Here is a 20,651-nt window from a genome sequence, read left to right as displayed (position 1 = left end):
GGGTAGCAGGAAGCAACGATGACATATTGCCGAACGTAAACTCAATCAGAAGTTCGCTGATGGGTTTGTCTTGGACCGTATCGAAAGACCTCATTTCGAGCCAATTTGAATATTGCTTCAATAATGGCATTTAAAGGTGTCAGCTTCGAGGCGGATACTTACCCAATTAATAGCAGATCAACGTTTTCAATTAATCAATAATCCTGAAATCTCATTATACTTTTGACACTCATCGTACGTACGAACCAACTCAAAATTCTCCGTACGGTAGGAAACTTCCTTTAATAACTCATTCACAATCACCTTACATTGACCCGCTCTAAAGCCGGATTCCCACGGCACGTCATAGGGGTAGCGGGCAAATCATGAAACACGTCATGTTTCACCTATCAGTTTCGGAACGTTAAAACATACTTTTAACCTATTCAAGTTTAAATTTGATAGATTTACGTTCGTTTCACTTTGAACTTACGGTTCCGGTGCAACATCGCCGCTTCCAAGAGTTTTTTTTCCCTTTTTAGAGCTTTTTTCACTTCCTGACTCTTCAGAAATGTATTCGTCATTACTAGAGATCGATCAATTTGTTCATACACTTGCACGAATTGACACCCCTGGCGCCACCAGGGCCTAAATACTTGAAAGTTGAGAGTGCGTCCAACGTTCTGTGAGCAAGGGAGATTTCGGAATTATAGCTGAATTAATACCACAGTGATTACCAACGGTGACAAACCATGATGCACTGGTGGTGTTGTGTAAAGCGAACTTTAAGTCCGTTCATGTTATAGGACGAGCGACGCTCAGGCTCACCCTCAAATGAGCGCGAATCCATAGGGACGTAGCCTCACCGTAACGCTCATTTCAATGTGAACACGCTGAGTGCTTTTCATGATACTCGTTTATTGCATTTTCTAGACGTTAAATTCAATGAGCATTTTACTTTCGCCAATGGTTCTGGTTACAATCGAGAAATAGCGAGCTCGGATGCCGCACCAATGAAGCAATAGGACTAAATCGAAGCTATTTAACGGATGATCAAATGTCTTTGGAAAACAAGAAAAAATAAGAAATGTCGATGATATTACCGCACTGAGTGCGGACTTGTGAAGATTTTTAGATCCGCTGTTAACCATAACCCGAATAGCATGCTCAAGGCAAATGCTCAATTTTGTAAAAGTATGTTGGTTACCTTTTTGACTGTTAAAATCTTCAGTTTAATTACAAATGGTGCCTGAGGTGAAAGCATACAGGGTGATTCATTAACAATGGGAAAACTGACAGCTAGACGTGCCACAGGTCAAATGGTGCCAATTTGTTAAAATATGGCTTATCCGAAAATTGATAGTTTCGGATATATACAGAGTGTTAAAGGTTATATTTTTAATTCATTTTCTTGCCATTAATCTGAAAATATTTTGGTTAGACTCTTGAAAATTTGCAAAGATATTATTTTTTTTATTTTCATGTGCTTTAGAAAATAAAAACACATTTGGTTTGTTTCCCTTTTAATGTCTTGTATCATCATTTTTAAACATTGTACTCGTTAAATAGATTTTTTTCGAAAACAAATTGACACACCGAAATGAAACAAGAATTCATAATTTATGGAAAAATGCTTGTTCCTTCAGATTTTGAACAAAATTTCATGTTAGATGTACAAGGTTAAAAGTTATTAAGTGTAAATTATGAAAAATTAACCGGAAGTGGCATCCTCTATTAGCAACATGAAAATTGCAAAACGCATTTTATTCCTCACCTAAAAAACATAACTTTACAAATTTTCAACGATTTAACTTAAATATTTTCAGAATCCTGGAAAAAATTTTGTCAAAATTTTCACTTTCTATACTCTGTATATCCTAAACTTTCGGGTAAGGCATATTTCTTTAATCATCACCATGCGACATGTAGTATCTCCAGCTGTCAGTTATTCCATCGTCAACGAATCACCCTGTATAACTGAGCACTAGGGCCAAATTGCGAATGAGTATTTAATTATAACCTAATACCCATAGAAACCCAGAATCTAAGCAACATTCAAGGTCTATTTCAACGTTTCTACGACCCATAGCTTACAGTGAAAGCTGAAAGCTCATTTAAAATTTTGTTTCTATAATTAATATATTTTTACAGGGGTTTTTAACATAAAAAATCAGCCGACGTACCAACTTCTAAGCACTTTTTTCATCAAGTTTAATAGGAGATCGTTGAAAAATAAAATAGCAGTCTGTTGGAAAGGAAAAATCTGACGAAATTTTATAGATTGCATCTATCATATCTCTTCATATGTCCATAAATCTGAAATGTTCAAGATCCAGATTTCTGATACATATAACGTTTCTACACTTGATAAGATTCCTGGCACGGGCCCCCAATATACTGTTACTTTTATAAATACAGCGCTTGTAAAAAGTATTGCACCGCTTTTAAAATTTTGATGAACCCCATATTAAAAAAAATTTCTTAAACACGTATAATTTCATAAAAAAAGGCATTTAATACATTATTTTCGATGGTTTAATCTTTCACCCCTATCCAGCTATTTTATTTTTTTAAGGAAGCTGCAGGTCCAATTTTAATTCTGAGTATACCGTTGTCTCAGCCCAGTGGATACCTTTCCATTTAAAAATAAAAAGTTAGTGGGGACAGCTGGAAATGGGTGAAAATTTTGGACATCGAAAATAATGCATTTAACGCCTTTTTTTAACAAAATTATAGGTGTTTAAGTATTTTTTAAAATATCAGATTTATAAAAGTTACAAACGTGTTGCAATACTTTTCCCAAGCGCTGTATATAGAAACATGAGTCACCACCAACGTTACTATTTTTCATCGAGTTGAACTGGTTAATCCAAGATGCAGGTCAATAAGTCGAGTACCGCATTTAGATCGCTCACACTTCGGTAAATGATGTTTAGCTCTAGGCAACATCCCCCTATTATCCAGTTATTGAACGATATGGGGTGTTTAGAGGGAAAACAATACGCCAAGTGGCAGTGAAGCTTATCGGAAATGGTCTGGTTGTTATCGGTTTAGGGTAATGGAAGACCCTTTTAATTATTGAATTTTGACGCAAATAAGAGAGTCGGAAAGGGCTCTTTGGCATAATCCTGAAACTCCACATGCACTGTCCGAGATGGCATCGCTTTAAACCATAACTCAAACAACTAATCGTCAACTCTTAATAACGGGAGCTTAGCAGTTAGTCATCCCTAAAATTATCAGTGTACGAACCACCTTGACTAAATTAAATTGCAATTATTGCCACGTATAATTTGACTAATAGCTCACAGTCAATTAGTGGATTAAAATTAATGTGCCCCTATAAAACAATCCTTTTGAAGGGTGAAAAATGGCCGGGGGAATGGAATTCTTGACAGTTTCAGATATAAAGCTAATAAATCTCTCAACATGGAACACAATTCGCTTTCCACAACACTCGAAGAAACGAGATCGACTAGCAGCGGGCTCTTATTAAGTCTCTCATAGGATTTTTTTGTGGGAGGGAAGGAAGGGTGGAAACTCTTTAATAAATCAGAAATACGTCTTTTTTGCTCCAAGGGAGCAAAGCTCCGCAGTGTCGATAAACTCGGGATAATGTTTAGGAGACTGTTGAGTTTTTAGCGAAGCAAATACCTTTCGGGACATAATGGAGGGTTCTATAAGAAATCGTTTTAACTCGTCTTAACTAACGTTTCCAGGTGCATAAATTCAGTCAAATTTGCTGGATCTTATGCTATGCAAGCCGGCCCAAAAACTGCACATACAGGGTGAGTCGAGAGGATCGTGCCAAACTTCAGGAGCGTGTTGTACATGAAAAATAAATGTAAAAAAACTCAAATGTTGTTATCCGATTTTCGTTTGTTTACAAGTTATAGCGTAAATAAAATTTTTTAACTAAGATTCTATTTACCATAAACGTACCTTTCCTGGACGTTGGATTGGTCGTGGTGGCCCTATTAGTTGGCCTCCAAGGTCTCCAGACCTCACACCACTAGACTATTTTTTGTGGGGTTGGTTTAAAACTGAAGTGTACAGAGTAAAAGTGGACACTCAAGATGCACTAATTCAACGCATTAGAAATGCTGCAGCTGCCATTAAAGAAAGACATGAAACAATCAGGAGCGCAACGAATGCTCTTCATAGACGAAGCCGAAAATGTTGACAAGTTAATGGCAATATTTTTGAACATTTCCTATGATATCCGAACGTTAATTTATGGAATTTCTTATGAAATTTATAAATTTTTTAAATTTTATGTTTTAATTTTATTTACGCTATAAATTGTAAACAAACGAAAATCGGATAACAACATTTGAGTTTTTTTACGTTTATTTTTCATGTACAACACGCTCCTGAAGTTTGGCACGATCCTCCCGACTCACCCTGTATAAATTGTCTGTATTCATTTTCTTAAACTTAATAACATAATCTAAAAATACGCTCATGAGAGCGTACAAAGGCCGCACGGATGCCCCTGGGGTAGGTGAGAATATCCTGCCTACTCCAGAACATGCATATTTATCCCGTCATAGCGGGTCCCTCATTTCATGTCCTCGTTCCAAACTGTTTTTGAAATATTAAAAAAATTAACACAAAATAAATTAAACACTCAGTATCTTGGAGGCGAGGCGATTTCCGACCTAATTTTAATCGATCCACGTATTTTTTTTTACGGCCTCTACCTCCCCTAAAAGTTTTTGGGCATGTTTGTGAAACACCCTGTGTGCCTATTTGTACGTGAAACGCGTGTGAAAAGTGTTATCGCACTAGTTGCATACTATTTTATTTTCAGATTCATAACACGCCACTTCAACCGTTCTATGCCGCGGTTTCCGCTGTTCTCGGTCTCTGATGTTTATTTAAAGCGCCCTTTTGTACCCGGGGTAAAACTAATTATAGCTAAACTAACCCCCGTAATATATTCGACCACTGTTGCATCGTCCGGTGCGGTGGTGCGGTTTAATTTTGCTAATTGATATGTACGCCCGCGCCCATCTCTCGGGACTTTTATCGCTTTTTTCTTTTCCTTTTCCGGAGTATGTGTGGGCAGAAATTTCATCGCCCCTTTTGGAAAGTTGTCGTCGTTTTTTGCTTACTAATTTGATGTTTATTTCCAGGGTTGTTGGCTGCAAAAGTGGACGTGGACAAGAAAGAACAAACAGTGCTCGTCGGGGACCCAGTGACCTACATGTGTCGAGTGGCCGTGCCTTTACAGTACTGCCGAGTGGAGATTCCAGGACTCAGATCCTTCAACTTAAATAAGGGGATGTCTAATGCTGATGTGAGATCATTTGGTCAAGATTCACATGACCCAGTTTTCTTCATATACTTTCTTAGGTCGCGTACGTCGGTGAAGGCCTTGAGTATGGTCAATGCGGCTTCACCATGTACAGAGTCAAAGACAATAACAACGGAGAAATCAAGTGCACCCTCGGGATAACCAACGAACCCCAAGAATCGGTGGGTGCAATGAGTCTCATTGTGGCACGTAAGTAGCGAGCTCATCCATGTCATCTACCAAACCTTGAAAACTCACCAATGTCCTCAAAATTTAGGAAAACCTCAACCTCCAGAACTGGATATAAGTCGCGGAGCTGATCACGTGAGCGTCTACAAAGTGGACGATCTTCTCCAGGCGACTTGCTTGGTCAGAGACGGCAGGCCCGTGGCCAACATCAGCTGGTTTTTGGGTAACTATTCCAGCCCCTTTGAAAACAATCTTCCTGACGATCGATGGAAATTGCAGGAGATGACCCCATAGACCTAAGCGAGTTGACCATGCCCACAGTGCTGGACTTAGCCAAAGAGAACTTGCAGTCCAAAGTACAAAACCTCACCAGGAGACTCCAGGCTTCGGACAGTGGCAAATATTTGAGATGCGTCGCTTATCATCCTGCATACCCTGATGGTCAAGCGGAGACTAAACGAGCATTGGATATTAAATGTGGGTTGTTCAGCTGTTACGTTATGTAAAACCCTATAGCAATTTTAATCTCTAATGTAGATGCGCCTCTACCCCAACGGCAACAAATAGAAGAGTTTGGATATGAGATCGGCAAAGCCGGATCCATAAATGTAACAGTGCAGGCCAACCCTAGGCCAACCTTTGAGTGGTCAGTGAATGGGCAGAGGATCAAGGAGGGCAGTAATGACAATACGGGGATAATGATGGCAACGTTGGCGGAAGAATTGGTAAGTTGCTTGAGAAACTTTTCAATCTATTTTCAAGAGACCTTTCGAGTCAATTACATACAACACAACAAACAAATAAATCTATGACAGACAAATATATCCAGAGAAACTGGTATTGGATGGACATGCAGGACAGAAAATCGAATTTTTACCGGAATGTCTCAGATGAAAAAAAATCTTTTATCGAAATGGTTTTCTACTATTAACTTTTCGAAAAAGGCAAACATTCAGTGATATTTGAGGAACATTACCTTATCGGTGAAGTAAATGTTCCAGATCATTGTCCACCAACAGCCATGGACGAGCTGGACGTGCTCCAGGATTTTTTTCCTACAGGCTTGCGATATGCGATTTCGTTGGGTCAGCCCACATGTAAAAGGGCCAGTAATGCCACGATATGGGTCACTATTCAATAATTCCTTTACTAAATAAACCTTGCTCGGCGGTTTAACACAAGCTGATTTATTAGTGATTTTTTTGCATGATTCTCTTATGATCTTCAGGGTAACGGAGAATACCGCGCAAGCTTACGTATAGCAAGGATAGGCAAGCAGGACACGGAGAAGGAGTACATCCTAACAGCTTACAACGACCAAGGCAGCGAAACTTATAAAGTGAAAATCTCAACGAATCCAGAACCAAAAGGTAAATTTGAAAAAACTCTTTCGCTTTTTCTTGCATTATCTATAACTAATCATTATAAAACTCAAAAACTGAAAAGAACTTCCAACTTTCCATGCGGCAGGAATCAACAAATTTTTAAGACGGCACGTTTATGGATTGTATGGTAGGTATTCTGTTTTCTTGAAATTCACGTGAAATGTTCGTATTTCGAGAGTTTTTAATACTTCCAAACCCAAAAGGCTTCGAAATACGATCGCCAATTACTTCCCTTAGTATGGCACCCGTGCTTCACTTAAAATTTGATAAACTAATACTGGATTTCCTCTAGAAAATTTTAAAATCAAATTTAGTACGAAGTATCCTCGAAAATCCAACCAAGTCCAACCACAGTCGACGAAAATCAAAATTTTTGGGGGAGTACGCATATTTTTCAGAAGCTCGAAAATTCATGCAAGCTCCAGTACGACTCTTTAACAACTCCGAAAACAGTAATCAGTAAAAGCTTGGTTTGCAATATCCCAATTCAACAGAAAACCAAAAAGTATGTAAAGTTTGCGCTTACGCATAAAAACTCACTAGTGCACGTAATTTATTGCGATTACCTCACAAGGAGGATAATATAATTTCGACGTAAAATTAACTCAAATTTCCGCTGAAAATTTTCTCGGATCATCTCCAGATTTTGTCAGGCCTGTCAGAAAGTTTAAGGCTTCGCCATTCTGAGTCTTCAAGCCAAACTTTTATCTTCTTGGCCATGCTCCGATCACGTAAGATTTTCTCGGTGCCATTATGTACAAAGTGTCGTGGTGCTCGAAATCTCACTCCCCCTCCCCCTCGACTCAACCATAATGTTCCAACAATTTGTTTTATTCAAAAGCAGCATTAAACAGGACAGAAAATATATTTTTTTCCGTTTGTTTGTTTTTTTTTAATGTTGTTTGCCCCACCGGTACCGTAAAATGGCCGATTTTTTTAAATGGAAACACGTGTCAAGTTTCAGTTCAAATTAAAAGTTTCCCAAAGCTCCATTCAATAGCGTGTTGCGATTCAAATCCTGTCGATTAGTTCTTGAGAAAAACAGCTATACATTTGGTAAAAAATGCAATACAAGCTCAGTTATTTTGCAATAAATTTTAAGCCGCAATACGCCATGGAATGTAGTTTCAAAAGACCTTTAATTTGAAGTGTCCTTTGATCCATGTTTCAATTTTAAAAAATCGACTATTCTGCGCTACCGATGAAGTAAGCAACATTTAAAAAAATAAACAAACTTGAAAAAATTGCTTTTTTCGTTTTAATGCCGCCTATGAATTGAGGTAATAATAATAATTTGTTAAAAAATTAATAGGGCGATGGGACACTTTCGAGCGACACGGCATATCAGAAATCCCGCAGACAGAACTGCTCAATGCACATTACCAACCAGGTTACAGCTTTAAAACTGGCAAGTCCTTTGATTTTCTGTTGACTCATAACGGACTCCCGAAATCAATTCACTCGTCCCACATGGATGATAATTTGGGTTGAAAACAATTTCGATCCCATATTCCTTTGTCAGATGTAGGAAAAACTCCCTTTTCCAAGCTTGGGATGGACACATACATCCGATCGAGCTTTTAGAGTGAATCGAACCCGCCACACTATTCTCAGATCAAAGACACACTTAAAGAGGACGTGACTTATGGAGGCAAATAGAGAGAAACGAGCCAAGAACGACCCCCTAATGTCACCAAAATGGCCTCGGTTCCTCCGAGGACCGTATATCGTCAATTTACTAAAGGAACGCACTTTGAATTAATAATGATTCTGTGCTATCTCCGGACGTCTTCGCTTAATAAAGCGATACAATAGTAACGGGAAAGCTGAGTATACTGAAGAATAAGTTCACAGTCCTTGAAATAAATTTATTGTCCATGGCCGTTCCTCAGTTCAGATGTATCAAAAATGAACTCATGACACTACAAGCAATTTTTCTCCTTTAGGTTATGAAGGTGGAGTGGTAGCTGTAATAGGAATTGTGGTAGCCATCCTCTTTGTCATCCTCACAGTTTCACTGCTCATCTTCGCCAAGCTCAACGGACGATGGTGCTTTAGCGGTAAGTTCGGTTTCTGAGATATGGGTAATTTAAATAATTGTTGATATGTGGTCAAGCAACCGTATTTTCGAATTTAAATATTTCCTAGTGAATGTGGTTTAGCTTTATGTGCATGATAGCCAAATATCTTGTCGCGGTGGCGCCCACGTATGACGTAGATAAAACCTCGTTTTAGTCAGTTCCGAAGGAACAAAGACAAAAAGCTTAACGGAAGCAGTATATCAAAACACGAAACTCCTTAAAGACAAAAAGCGGCTTAACTCCGTGGAACTCACACAATTCATTGTCGGAATTTACAAGGAGTTTTGTTGGGCTTGTTGGGCTTGTTGGACTGTCGGAATATGTAGAGTAGTCTGAAGTTCCCGTGCTTGAATTTTATGAAAATTGTTTATTTGCCTGCAGGTACGTTTAGGAAGTTGTCAGTTTTCCTATTTAGGAAACTGCATTAAAACTTGTTTCCACACATGAGACTTTAAAAGACCTACCTGGAACAATACGCTCTGTATATCAGCCCCAAATCGTCATTAGACAATACCAGGCAATCTTCCAGAGAATTTTTTCTTGGTGATATTTTCCTGTTAATTTTTTTTTTCATTATTTTTGGTCATTTTTTCCCTTAGTTTGTTGTGTTAGTTTTTTTTATTATTTTTTTTTAATTAATATATTACATAACCATTTTAGAAGATCCAATAACTGATGGCTTGCTCTCATTACTGATAAAATTAAGATTTTGTGAGGCAGATTACCTGCTTGAGAATTAGAATTTTTACACGACTGCCAGGATATTGCATTATTACAAACTTAAAAGTTATATCGAGAAACACTCTATTTCCAAATACTTGCATTTGCAACGTGTTGCGCGCGCTACGATAAGGAAATAAGCTGATTTCCCACGGCTTGAAACTAGTATCCACAGCAACGAGACAAAATTAACAAACTGCCCGGAGGGCTTTTTGATAACAGACAGCTCCGTGTAATTTTGACGTTTTAAGCAGAAAATCTCTTTTGATTTTCACAAATTGTTCTAGTCGCAGAGGAAATATCTTACACAGCTTGCTCAATAATGATCATTTTTCGTGCTCGTTAGTTAATGTAGTATTTTCCACAAACGTGCGGTAATCTGGTTTCATTTTATTTACTGCGTTTGATTTTTATCTCAGTAAACGTCCGTGTACGCCAGTGCAAGAAATGAGTTAAATACGGTTTGAGCAGAACCCTAGATAATTAACTATTATAAAGAAGATACTTTAGGGTAATCTTCGTTAACGAGATTTGATGTAGGGGGGCGAAGAACTGAGTAAAACCTCCGACTGTGTTATTAGAAACAGGATAATGTGTTAATAGTTCAGTTTTTATTTCCAGAATTTTGGCTTTAGTTACTCTCATTGGCGATCTTTTTTTGGAAATTGGAAAAAAGTTGAACCGAAATTCTTTTCGAAATCTAGAATGGCCTTCAAGACACGGACGATGACTTTTATTAATGGAACACCCTGTATATGCTTCAATAATTTGTTCAACATATGCTACAAATTTTTGTCATTTTTTTAATTACTTTATTTCAATTATATCACATTTCAAATCGCGTCTTTGATCGCTTCCGGATTTCTTTAAATAAATCTCTCCATACTTTTTTTACTGGATGTTTCGCGTTTCAACCTTAAATTTTCGCTTTTTTAACTGCGTCAAATTTGCTGAGAAGGACAATTACTTGCGAGAAATGTTGAAAATTGAGGGTTCTCATGTTCGGAGTTTTGGAAAGTGTCTTCAGTAAGAGTAAGTCCGCTTCATAAGTTCTTTAGGTACACGTGGGTTCTTGTTTTAATAAATGTTTAATAATGGAAAAAAATCACTTTCACTAGTGAAAAGTGGTCCTTTGGTTTGGCGGTGAATATTCCAACAATTGTAAATATTTCTATTTTTAAGAAAATTTTTAATTTTTGGAAACGCCCCAGGGAGTCAATAAATTTGTGGCTTGAGTTTGTAAAATCTTCAAATTTTTGGTTAAAATTTACCCTTTTTCGCAGATTTTTCAGTTCTGGCATCGTTCCAGAACAGCGCTACGTTATCCTCGGGATGTGTCTCACAAATCGAAATAAATGTTACAATCTTCTTACCTTGAAACTTTTTTGATTTTAAGTACATATTTTCCGTGCCCAACGACAGTCCAACGAATCCAATTTTCCAGGAAGTCCCATTTAAAACAAAAACAAGAAACCGTTTTGCGAGTTTCCCAACAACATACGTGGCGCCACGTCTAATGGCTAGTCTTCGCAATGCATCATCCCTTCTTTATTCAACCATCACCAGATCTTGGTTTTTTCAGCGTTTTGATGTGCATATTATAGAGGGATCGAACCTCAAAATAAAAAAGGGCATAAATCGTAAAATAATTGCGAAGACTGCCCTGTAAGTACCTTTTTTTGTCACTTTGGAAATAAAAGCTAGTATATCAGAAATAGGAGGTAAGTGAAGGCTTGTCTTGGGTAGGTCCTTATTTTGTCGCATCCAACTTTCCCGGAGTATTCCGTTTATTTTTCTTTTTACGAATCAACTAAACTAACGGCAGCTTTCCGGCCGTTCCGGATGCCCTTTTGTTCTCCTAATTTCCCCCCATCTGTTTCTAGAAAGAAACTTGATTTGTTTTCCTTTCGTAACTAATTGTTTCACTGCTCTTACCCGAGAATTTTGTTAAGCTTACAATACAAAGAACCATGCCAAGCGACTTATTATTGTTTTGAGAGGAGTGTTGATTCGAGAAGTTCAATAAAGTCTCCCCAGTGAAGAATGTCCAATGTTAACGATTTTTTATTTTTTTTAATGGAATGTATATTGATTGTGTTGCTGTTAGTTTTATCTGGTTTGTAACTCGAGTAGTTTAGTTGGACTATGCATTAGTGGTGTCATCATTGTATAGAGGAAACGTAGCTGTACCCAAGTAAAAAAGCACATTTTAAGGTATCAATTTTCCGCCCGTAAAAATGAAATATGCAGTTTCTATGTAGATTTATCGAATAAGTTCGAAACAAAACTCTCCAAGTATACAATTCACCCCGACTCCCTATAAAATGCCATTTTTCTCTTCTGCAGAGGGCTCTAACTAGATCCGCTGAATATTTACTACGACCCTATTTCAAGCTCCACATATTTTAAGCCCCTTAAAAATTGCTTTGAAAGATGATTTCATGTAACAGTAGTGATTCATCTTGTATATCAAACCTTTCTGAAGATATTTAAATCAATTCGAGGCAGATCCCGAGTCCGTGATGGTACTCAAATATTTAACAGTACCACACTAAAGCTATAGCGTTCAGTGCAGCATACGGGGTGGCTCGCTTAAGGCTGCGTATTATCTGTTGCAATTCTGTAAAACTTTTAATTTTGCTCAATGGCCTATTAATGAAAACCGATGCCTAATTGGGGTTGCCTTCTTCGCTCAACTAATAAACGGAATCAATCGCAGCAATGGTTGATGCAGTTTTAGATATAACGCGCGCCACTTGCATGAGAAAACATAAAGAAATCATGAACATCACGATAAGAATAATCTAGTAGTTTCTTCATCGTACAATGCAACTAGAAAAAGCGTGTGTGAAACTCGCCAAAATCTGCATTTCATGTATCTCTTGTCACATTATGGAACGAGGAAGTGAGCTCAACCCCGCACGTGTCGCAAAACGATGTATTTCCTACCTAGTTACATGGATAGCCATTTATACGAGTTTTTTCATAAATGCAACATGGAATTTTGCATGTTTAAATTTTAACTCCATGTTGAAACCTATTCTGTTAAAAGTTACAGCTATGAAACTTGGCACAACTAAGACTTTAAGTTCTAACTTTTCGGAAGTTTGTGAATTAGGTCACAAAAGCTTGTAGAAATGCTTAAAGTAAGCATTCATTTGGGGACGTGTTTAGCTGTAAATGGGGGTCATTTCGAACAATGAATTGAAATAAATCAATTTTTAACACTTACTTTCGTCCATTATTATCAAAATAAATCTTGTTTTTGCAGTTCATTTTTTATTGTATAATTCTTGTCCTTTTAAACTTACAAAACAAAACGACAATATGCACAAACCGAACAACGTACCTGCAAAAAGTGTAAAAAAATACCGATTTTCAAAAAATAAATGCTTATTTGAGGTGTTTTTAGTAAATTTTTTTAAATCTAATTTGCAAATTAATATAAATCAAACTTGAGTTAACCCTATTGCACAACTCTAGATTTGCACTTTGCAGAGATCTAACTCAATAAATGGACTCAGTTAGAGAGATGTGATTGCCACTATTTACTTGTCAAGTCAAGCCATTTTTTACTTGCCAAATGAAACAATTCTTTACTTGTAAAGTCAAGTAATTTTTTACTTGTCGAGCCGTGTATGACGGAAAATTTTTGTATATTTCTCAAGTTAGTTTTTCTCTTAAAAGGTTAATATAAGAATGTAAAAATTTCCGACCATAGAAAGCGCCAAAAAGATTGTATTTCAATACTTTGAATACGATTTAATACAGGATGCTGAAACTGGAACAGTATATAGTGCGCTTTATTTGATTTAAGAAAGGTTGTTTGATGCCCAACTTGACTGTAACGCTCTGTGTGCATTCAGGACGACTCGCCCCTTGTAAATGGATTTTTTTTCAATTATGCTCGTAGAAGTTCTAAAAAACTGACCACCCTGTACTTCCATGAAACTTTATTAAATTATGCCTTATAGTATTAGGTTACATGCTTAATCTTGTAAATTAACTTCTCGGAAAGTTTCAAATAACGTAGACCTCAACCCTATGTGGATGACCGATTAACTCTTAAATCATCATGAGGTCAAACACCAGATTCTCATATTACAATATTAGGACGTTTCCCATCAACGAAGTAAAAATGGCATATGTACGTTTGTGAAGATAATTACAACGTTTACAATGATACCTCATTCTGACGTCATTGTCGGGGAGCTTTCCACCCCCCGGGGTTCTTTCACATTGCTCCTATTGCTTCCATTGCTCATCAGTGTGGGTGTCCTTCATGGTATTTACTAACCATAATCACTGGCAATCCTTCAATGTGTTTTTAAATTTGGGACTCCTTAAAGAGAGTAGACGCTTAGCACTAGAGCTTGATATGTATGTAGTTCTGCATGAAAGACCGATGTTTAGTCTAATCCAACTGTCATTCCAGGTTCAGGGTATTACTGAGAAACACCCACATGGGAAGCGCATCTGTACCCAGGTGCGTTGTCCAAGTAGTGTCAATCACTAGAGACGAAATAAACCCTCATTCATTGTAGCCTTTTAACATGTCATCGGTCACCCCCCGCTGCTGTAAATAATGCGCCGACTGCTTACCTCCTATACGAAGAACTGGCACAATATATTAGCTTTTATTTCTTGCAGGTGGCGCCACCGTTATCGACTATACAGGGGGCGATAACCAGCACCACCACAGCGACATAACTTCGGACGGAGTCGATAATCCTCATCACCAGGTGTCGTCGGAGTATATCAACGGCAACGATATGATTAAAAAAGACGAGAAAATAAACACTGCGGTGTAAACGCGGCCGGAGTGTTTCTCTCTTTCTCGCTAACCCAAATCGATAAGTAGCTGTGGCGATCGATTTTTGTTGTAATATTGGGTTGTGAACTTTATCGACGAGAGTTCTTTGTACTGGGTGTGATTGAGGGCAAGAGTTTACTAATACCGTCCACTTCAGTTTTTTCATTCCCTTCACGGACGTCACTTTGTTCTAGGTCACACCCGGTATTTAACCGAATCTTAAACATTCCACGGTCCTATGCGCACAGCAAATGACTCGGTTCCCTCTGAGTCCCCCCTGAATTGCTTCTTTTCTTTGGTTTGACGATATAGGGGGGCCTCCGGAAGTTTTTTTTTTTGGAGCGTGGCTCTAATGACAATTTATAATAAAAAGAAATGACTGCTACTCGTCTAGATTTAAACCCTAGTGATTTTTCAATTATTATTACTATTAATAAACAATAATCTGTTGTCTATTAGATAATGTTTAATGTAAATATGATATAGTTAAAAGAAGTTATTTTCAACCAACAGATGGCACTTTATGGATTACTACGTTTAGTCGACATAGTGATTAATCTGAATGTAATACTTGCTATTATAAATGTCTCTCTGTGTCCAATGTATTTGAAGCGCTGTTTAGCAGGGTTATACAGGGTGCGTTTTTTAGGTTCTTTACGCACGCCCCCTGTGTAAAAATGTATATTTAAAAGTATATTTTATAAACTAGGGATAAAGCTGTCGTTTGAAGGATAAATAATTTATTAGGACCGGTCGATTTGAAATTTTTTGACAAATGTATAACACTGTTGATTCTTGGATATGTTACCTTTATGGACCAATATGAGCGTTTACTTATTTCATTACATAGCAATTCGCCTCCAGAAGTTGTAGCGTTCGTATCCTCGTTTGGAAATTAACAAACTGCCATAAAATCAAAACTTCATCCATAATGATAAGTTTATTAAAGTAGGAGTTTAAAGTGACGATTACTATTGTCGGATACCGCCGATTTTTAGTTTTAATTTATTCACATATTTATTTACTAACTGGTATCCGCATTAATTGTCAGTGATTTAATTTAGTGTTAAAATTGACTCAGCAAATAATCTCTTAGTTCTAGGTAAATTATATAAGACAATAATTGTTTTTCTTTACTCTATCCTTACAATTAAGAAACAGTAATTTTAAGTTACATGATACGAGAATATAAACCTTTGAATATAATTTTACTTTCCTCTGTTAGGTTTAGTACTTCTAAGTTTTTATACTGCCTCTAGCTTTTGTCGATGTTACTATTAAGACTTGCAGCTTTTCATTTTCTCGAGTTCGCGTTAGTGATGTTGATTTAACTGTGTTTTCCTATTATTCCCATAAGATATCAAAGAGCATGTTGCACTCCCATCTGTTTACATTTAAGCGAGCTTTTCAAATTTAATGGCAATTCTCAGAGTTTTTTTTAGATTACGTTCTGTATAATGTTGTAAACTTCATGTACTTACGATGGATCTATTTTTATTTGTTTTATAAAATAAAGACGAATTATTAAGACACAAAATTGATATTTTTTCTGAGAATGAGATACGATTGCTTAGCCACATGATTGGGGGATATAACTTCGTATAGGGGCTTAAATACGCTTTCGTTATTTTTCAGAAAAAGGAGAGAGTCGTTACATCGCAGAGTCGTAAGTATTTTATTTGCGGTCTGCCAAGTAAGTGCCATGCGTTCTCTAATTCCCATGAGCCTAGAGGTATCTGAACACATTCATATACAAGGTGTTTCCGTTTTGACCTCCACCATAACCACATCGCATAATAAAAGAACAAATACTAAAAAACGTGTCAAAATTTAATTTTTTTGCGTTTTTTTACAACTCTTCAATTTTTGAAATTATAGAAAGTTTTCAAAATCCAAAAAAGGTTTTGTCCACCGTCGCGTTCCGCTGAGTTTAGAATGAAAAAAAAAGTTTAATCGCGCGTTATTCCAACAAAACGGTTAAACTATTTAACCATTACATATCTGAAAGGCGATAATTTCCATGTTTTTTTTTATTAATCCAGCGTAATTTCCTTTACCTTAGATAAAAAACAAACAAATAAAAATCTGACTCTTTCTTTAGTTCGAATTTAGAAGCGCATTTCACCTAAAAGTCCGACACATCAACCTACTCCGAAAACATAAACCTACTCAATTCAGAAATCTACAAGGTGTTATGTTGTGAAGGGTCAGGCTCCCTTTTACCCCCGCAATTATTTTTCTCACTCGACACAGATATTCAGAAATAAACATTTTTGGATTTTTCATTAAATTAGAAAATTTTTTATCCCATTTTTACCACAATTCTCAAGTAAGTATTAAAAAATTCATATGACTCTAGAGCTTTTCCCCAATTAACGTCAACAACTAGTTCTTCCTGGAAAAATGAGAGTATATATTTTTTCCCATAAAAGAATTATTTTAAGAGCTCTACTGCACGTTCCTTTTCATGACCACTAAAATTTCGTCATCTTTGCATTTCCACATCTTGATTATATTTTCCCATTCAAAATTGGAACAGCGATATCATACATTGGATCTTTACGATCCAAGTGTATGTTCCGTCTGCTAACTATTGCAAATTTCAATATCTTATTAAAACCATAATTAACTATATATTTTATGACAAGGGAAATAGACATCGCCATGTAACGTACCGTTTACCATTATGTGTCACTCTAAATTTCCTTTCAGGCACATATTGCAATTTCGTTTTATTACAGTTCTACAGACACAATTTCCTTTTCCTCTAACAGAAAGCCCTTGCCTTGGCACTTTTTTGCCCAGACAAAACCAACTGAAAAGCAATTTGGCAATATCAACGTCCAGCGACAACAACTATGCAATTTTCTCGAAACTTAGTTCAACCATAACTTACTTTCACATTTAAAGCAGCGACACCGAGAGCGCAGACGTCCGCCCCAAAGAGACCAAATGTCGTCTGCCTTCCATTCAATTAACTTCGGCACTCTTCAAGAAGAAGCACGATAAAGTGGCAGTCGAAGAAGAACCGAGCGTACGCGTTCTCGACCCTGACGAAGGCGACACCGCCACGATCACCGCGGAAGACCAAGCGAAAGAAGCCGAGGTCGCAACGAAAACAGCCGAAGGAAAAAACGAAGCTAAGGATAAAGGGCTGGTGTATGCTGAGCTGGATTTAGTACGCACGAATAGTCCGACCCTAGTCGCTGTGGTGAAGAACGCTGATGAAAAGACTGAATATGCGGAAATTGTTTATTCGCCTGCGAAAGAAAATGAAGATGAGGGTGCGGATAAAAAATAAATCTCAATCAGCGTGTGAATTTTACTATTTCGGCCATATTGTGCGTTTTTCCAGATTTAAGCACGTAAAATATTATACAAAATAAACACTTTCTATTCACTGAATGCCTACATTAACTTTAAAAAGTTAATTTTCCATAATGTAACATAAGCGACTGGTAATAACTCGAAAAATTACTTTTCTAAAAAAAATCTGTTTAAGAGCTCTGGGAGCATCCGTTGTGCCTTTAGAAGGGACTTCATGTTAGGCTAAGATAGATACCCATTATTATAAGTTTAGATCTGACGTATTAAAATTTTTTTGTACAAACTGATGTATCACTATAATTTTTATAATTATTTAAGTAACACCGTGACGTATTCATGTAATACTTCGTCCATTAATTATTAAGCATAGATAACAATGTACTTAATTACTCAATAAAATTTTTATGTTGATTTAAAAAAGGAGAGTTTTACTTTCTAAACAATAACAAAAAATATAAAAATCTCCTCCGAACGTCAGCTCCACCACAGCTCCTATCTTCGCGATTGTAAGGCTGCAGAGGATGGCTCTGCTCCAGCTGCAGCCCCAACTCCCTCACGTACGCGAAACCTCAAAGACCACCAAATTCCTATCAGGATATCGAACGCTTTTTTAAGGAATACACCCATGGAAGCTTCATTACTGACACCATGAGACTGGCGGTTTGCGAATAGCAGCAGGATACAGAAAGCTTTTTGATCTATATCATCAATCCTAATATAGTTCCACAGAGAAACTTTTGTGCACCTTACGACCTGTATTTGAGTATTTGTCATTAAAACGATGGCGGCAGTTCTATTAATTGGAAAATTAGTTAATTTTAAAATTAAGTCAGAATCGTCCCGGAGGAGGCAGCTTAGAGGTTATACTGCGAGCGGGAGAGTCTCCTACGGAGGAATACAGACTAGAAGGACTATATAGATACCATGGAAGCTGGCGTGCAAAATCGCAAAGACTGCCGGTTTCAGGGATGCGAGAACTTGAATTTTAAGAATTTTAGTTAAAGGAAAAAAAGAGACTAGATATTCGTAGACTGAATTAAAATCAAAATAATCACAAATTATCTGCAAAATAATATTGTTATTATGAAAATGTTTCATTAATCTCTAATTCTATGTTTGAGAAATAAGGCAAGGTCGCTTTTTACTGATAAATTAAAAAAAAATTCTTCAATAATGCAATAAAAATGCAGTAAACATCCTCGTTTATTTAACCTTATTTATTTCATTTATGCATAAGTCTCAGCAAAAAAACAACATTTATTAGTGTGGTTTTACGTATGCCTTACGCAACACGCATATCAATTATTTTAAGTGAACTAAGGCACTGCAAGTGTAAATATACCATTACAGAAATTATATAATTACTACAGAAGTCAAAAACGAGCAAATAAAATATCGTCTAAGATCAAATCATCAAGTCAAATATTAATCAGTTCAAACAAATTTAGTCTGTAATTAGTTTAAATAGCCCATAAAGACTGGGTAAATATGGCTACTAAGCCACCCTTAGCATAGCTTAATTATACACAAAATTTGTATTTAACGACGTACGTATGCCCTAAAGTTAGTTCCTCATTAAGGGAGCACGTGAAATGTGTTTAAATTCTTGAATGTTACAGAATGATTTTTATTAATTTGTGGAAAAATTTCTATGATTTTCTAGACATGAAGAAAATCGGAGCTGCAAGTTTTCCTAGTAACTTACGTAAAGGCATAAACTCAAAAAATGTATATTTGGTTCATGTTAGTTCAAAGCTTCTTCATGCCAACTACGCATTTTTATTCAATTGGTTCTAGACGAGTTCACATTCGTGAGGTGAATTCTGAATCTTTGATTTTTTTTTTATATTTCGAAGCGACATTTGGACATTTGTCACAAAACAATTTTGAGGATATTTTCAGATCGCCACTGCTTCGAGAACACTTTTAGGGGTTTATATAGACCCTTGAAATGACGTTTCTATCATTTGCGAGCAAATTTACCGCCCTTTTAAACGGGCTCTTGATGCCAATATCCAATCACCCCAAACTTTAAAAGTAAGAAAAGTTGATCACTATACTGCTAATTCAATTAGCCCGTTTTTCCCCAAATGAAAATCTTTTATTTATTCACTCCTGATTGTTCTTATTTAAGATCTTATTCCATCCATCGCAAGACCTGTACCAGGGTTCCCATATGAATCTTGGCATTACACTGAATAAGACATTTAATGTACTATACATAGTATCTACGAATATAGTTCAAGAAAAAAAATTTGTTTTTATTTGTAGACTTACGAGAAACAATTCATATAAACGTTGCTTCTCTTGAAACGACCACGTGACGTATCACATTTGCGTCTAATATATAGGGCGTATCGAAAATCATCCATGAAACAAATTAAATTAAAAAAAAAAACTTTTGTTTTCGATATAATAATGCGAAATGTGATATCCCAAATCGTAGTTTCCGACCAAGTTTTTATTCAGTATGACTTTCTCTTCTAAATCTGCAAATAACATGATTTTCATCCTGAGAATCTCATACGTGAACGCACTGTTTCACTATGAGGTCAAAATCTGTGAAAAATATGTAGAACTAAATAATAACGCATATTGTGATGTATTTATACACTTAATATGTATTTACGTTGTTATCAATTAGGGACGAGATCCAATTCCGCCATCTTTGCGGCTCTACTGATCTATAATAGAATACAGTGGCGGCGATTCGAAAATACCCGCAAATCCACTTTTAACCCGTCCTTATCGATGTTTGACCTTCATTAAGCGCAATATTTGTTATTGAATTTGAAACTATTTATTTCATCACAATTTTCCCGACAACCACAAAGCGGCTCGAAGTCATATTATACAAC

General features: G+C 36.6%; 1 protein-coding gene across 6 annotated transcripts in view; it reads left to right on the top strand.

Moving 5' to 3' along the window:
- The window catches only part of Fas3 (fasciclin 3), a 156,410-nt gene extending 138,219 nt beyond the window's left edge, over positions 1–18,191 (top strand). The window contains exons 2-11 of one of the 6 annotated variants that reach the window (XM_066288629.1): positions 5,118–5,281; positions 5,338–5,488; positions 5,556–5,690; positions 5,747–5,944; positions 6,005–6,192; positions 6,696–6,837; positions 6,938–6,979; positions 8,799–8,912; positions 16,102–16,132; positions 17,380–18,191. In XM_066288629.1, the coding sequence (XP_066144726.1) occupies positions 5,118–5,281; positions 5,338–5,488; positions 5,556–5,690; positions 5,747–5,944; positions 6,005–6,192; positions 6,696–6,837; positions 6,938–6,979; positions 8,799–8,912; positions 16,102–16,132; positions 17,380–17,767 (1,553 nt within the window). In that variant the 3' untranslated portion in view covers positions 17,768–18,191. Of the gene's footprint in view, positions 1–5,117; positions 5,282–5,337; positions 5,489–5,555; positions 5,691–5,746; positions 5,945–6,004; positions 6,193–6,695; positions 6,838–6,937; positions 6,980–8,798; positions 8,913–14,088; positions 14,140–14,303; positions 16,004–16,101; positions 16,133–17,376 lie in introns of those variants that run through there. The other 5 variants (XM_066288628.1, XM_066288634.1, XM_066288630.1 and 2 more) reach the window with 5 other exon arrangements.
- The last annotated feature ends 2,460 nt before the right edge of the window (positions 18,192–20,651 follow it).

The sequence above is a fragment of the Euwallacea fornicatus genome, chromosome 12 (genome assembly GCF_040115645.1).
Source record: "Euwallacea fornicatus isolate EFF26 chromosome 12, ASM4011564v1, whole genome shotgun sequence".
Classification (NCBI taxonomy): Eukaryota; Metazoa; Arthropoda; class Insecta; order Coleoptera; family Curculionidae; genus Euwallacea; species Euwallacea fornicatus.
This window is presented reverse-complemented; position numbering and strand designations above follow the sequence as displayed.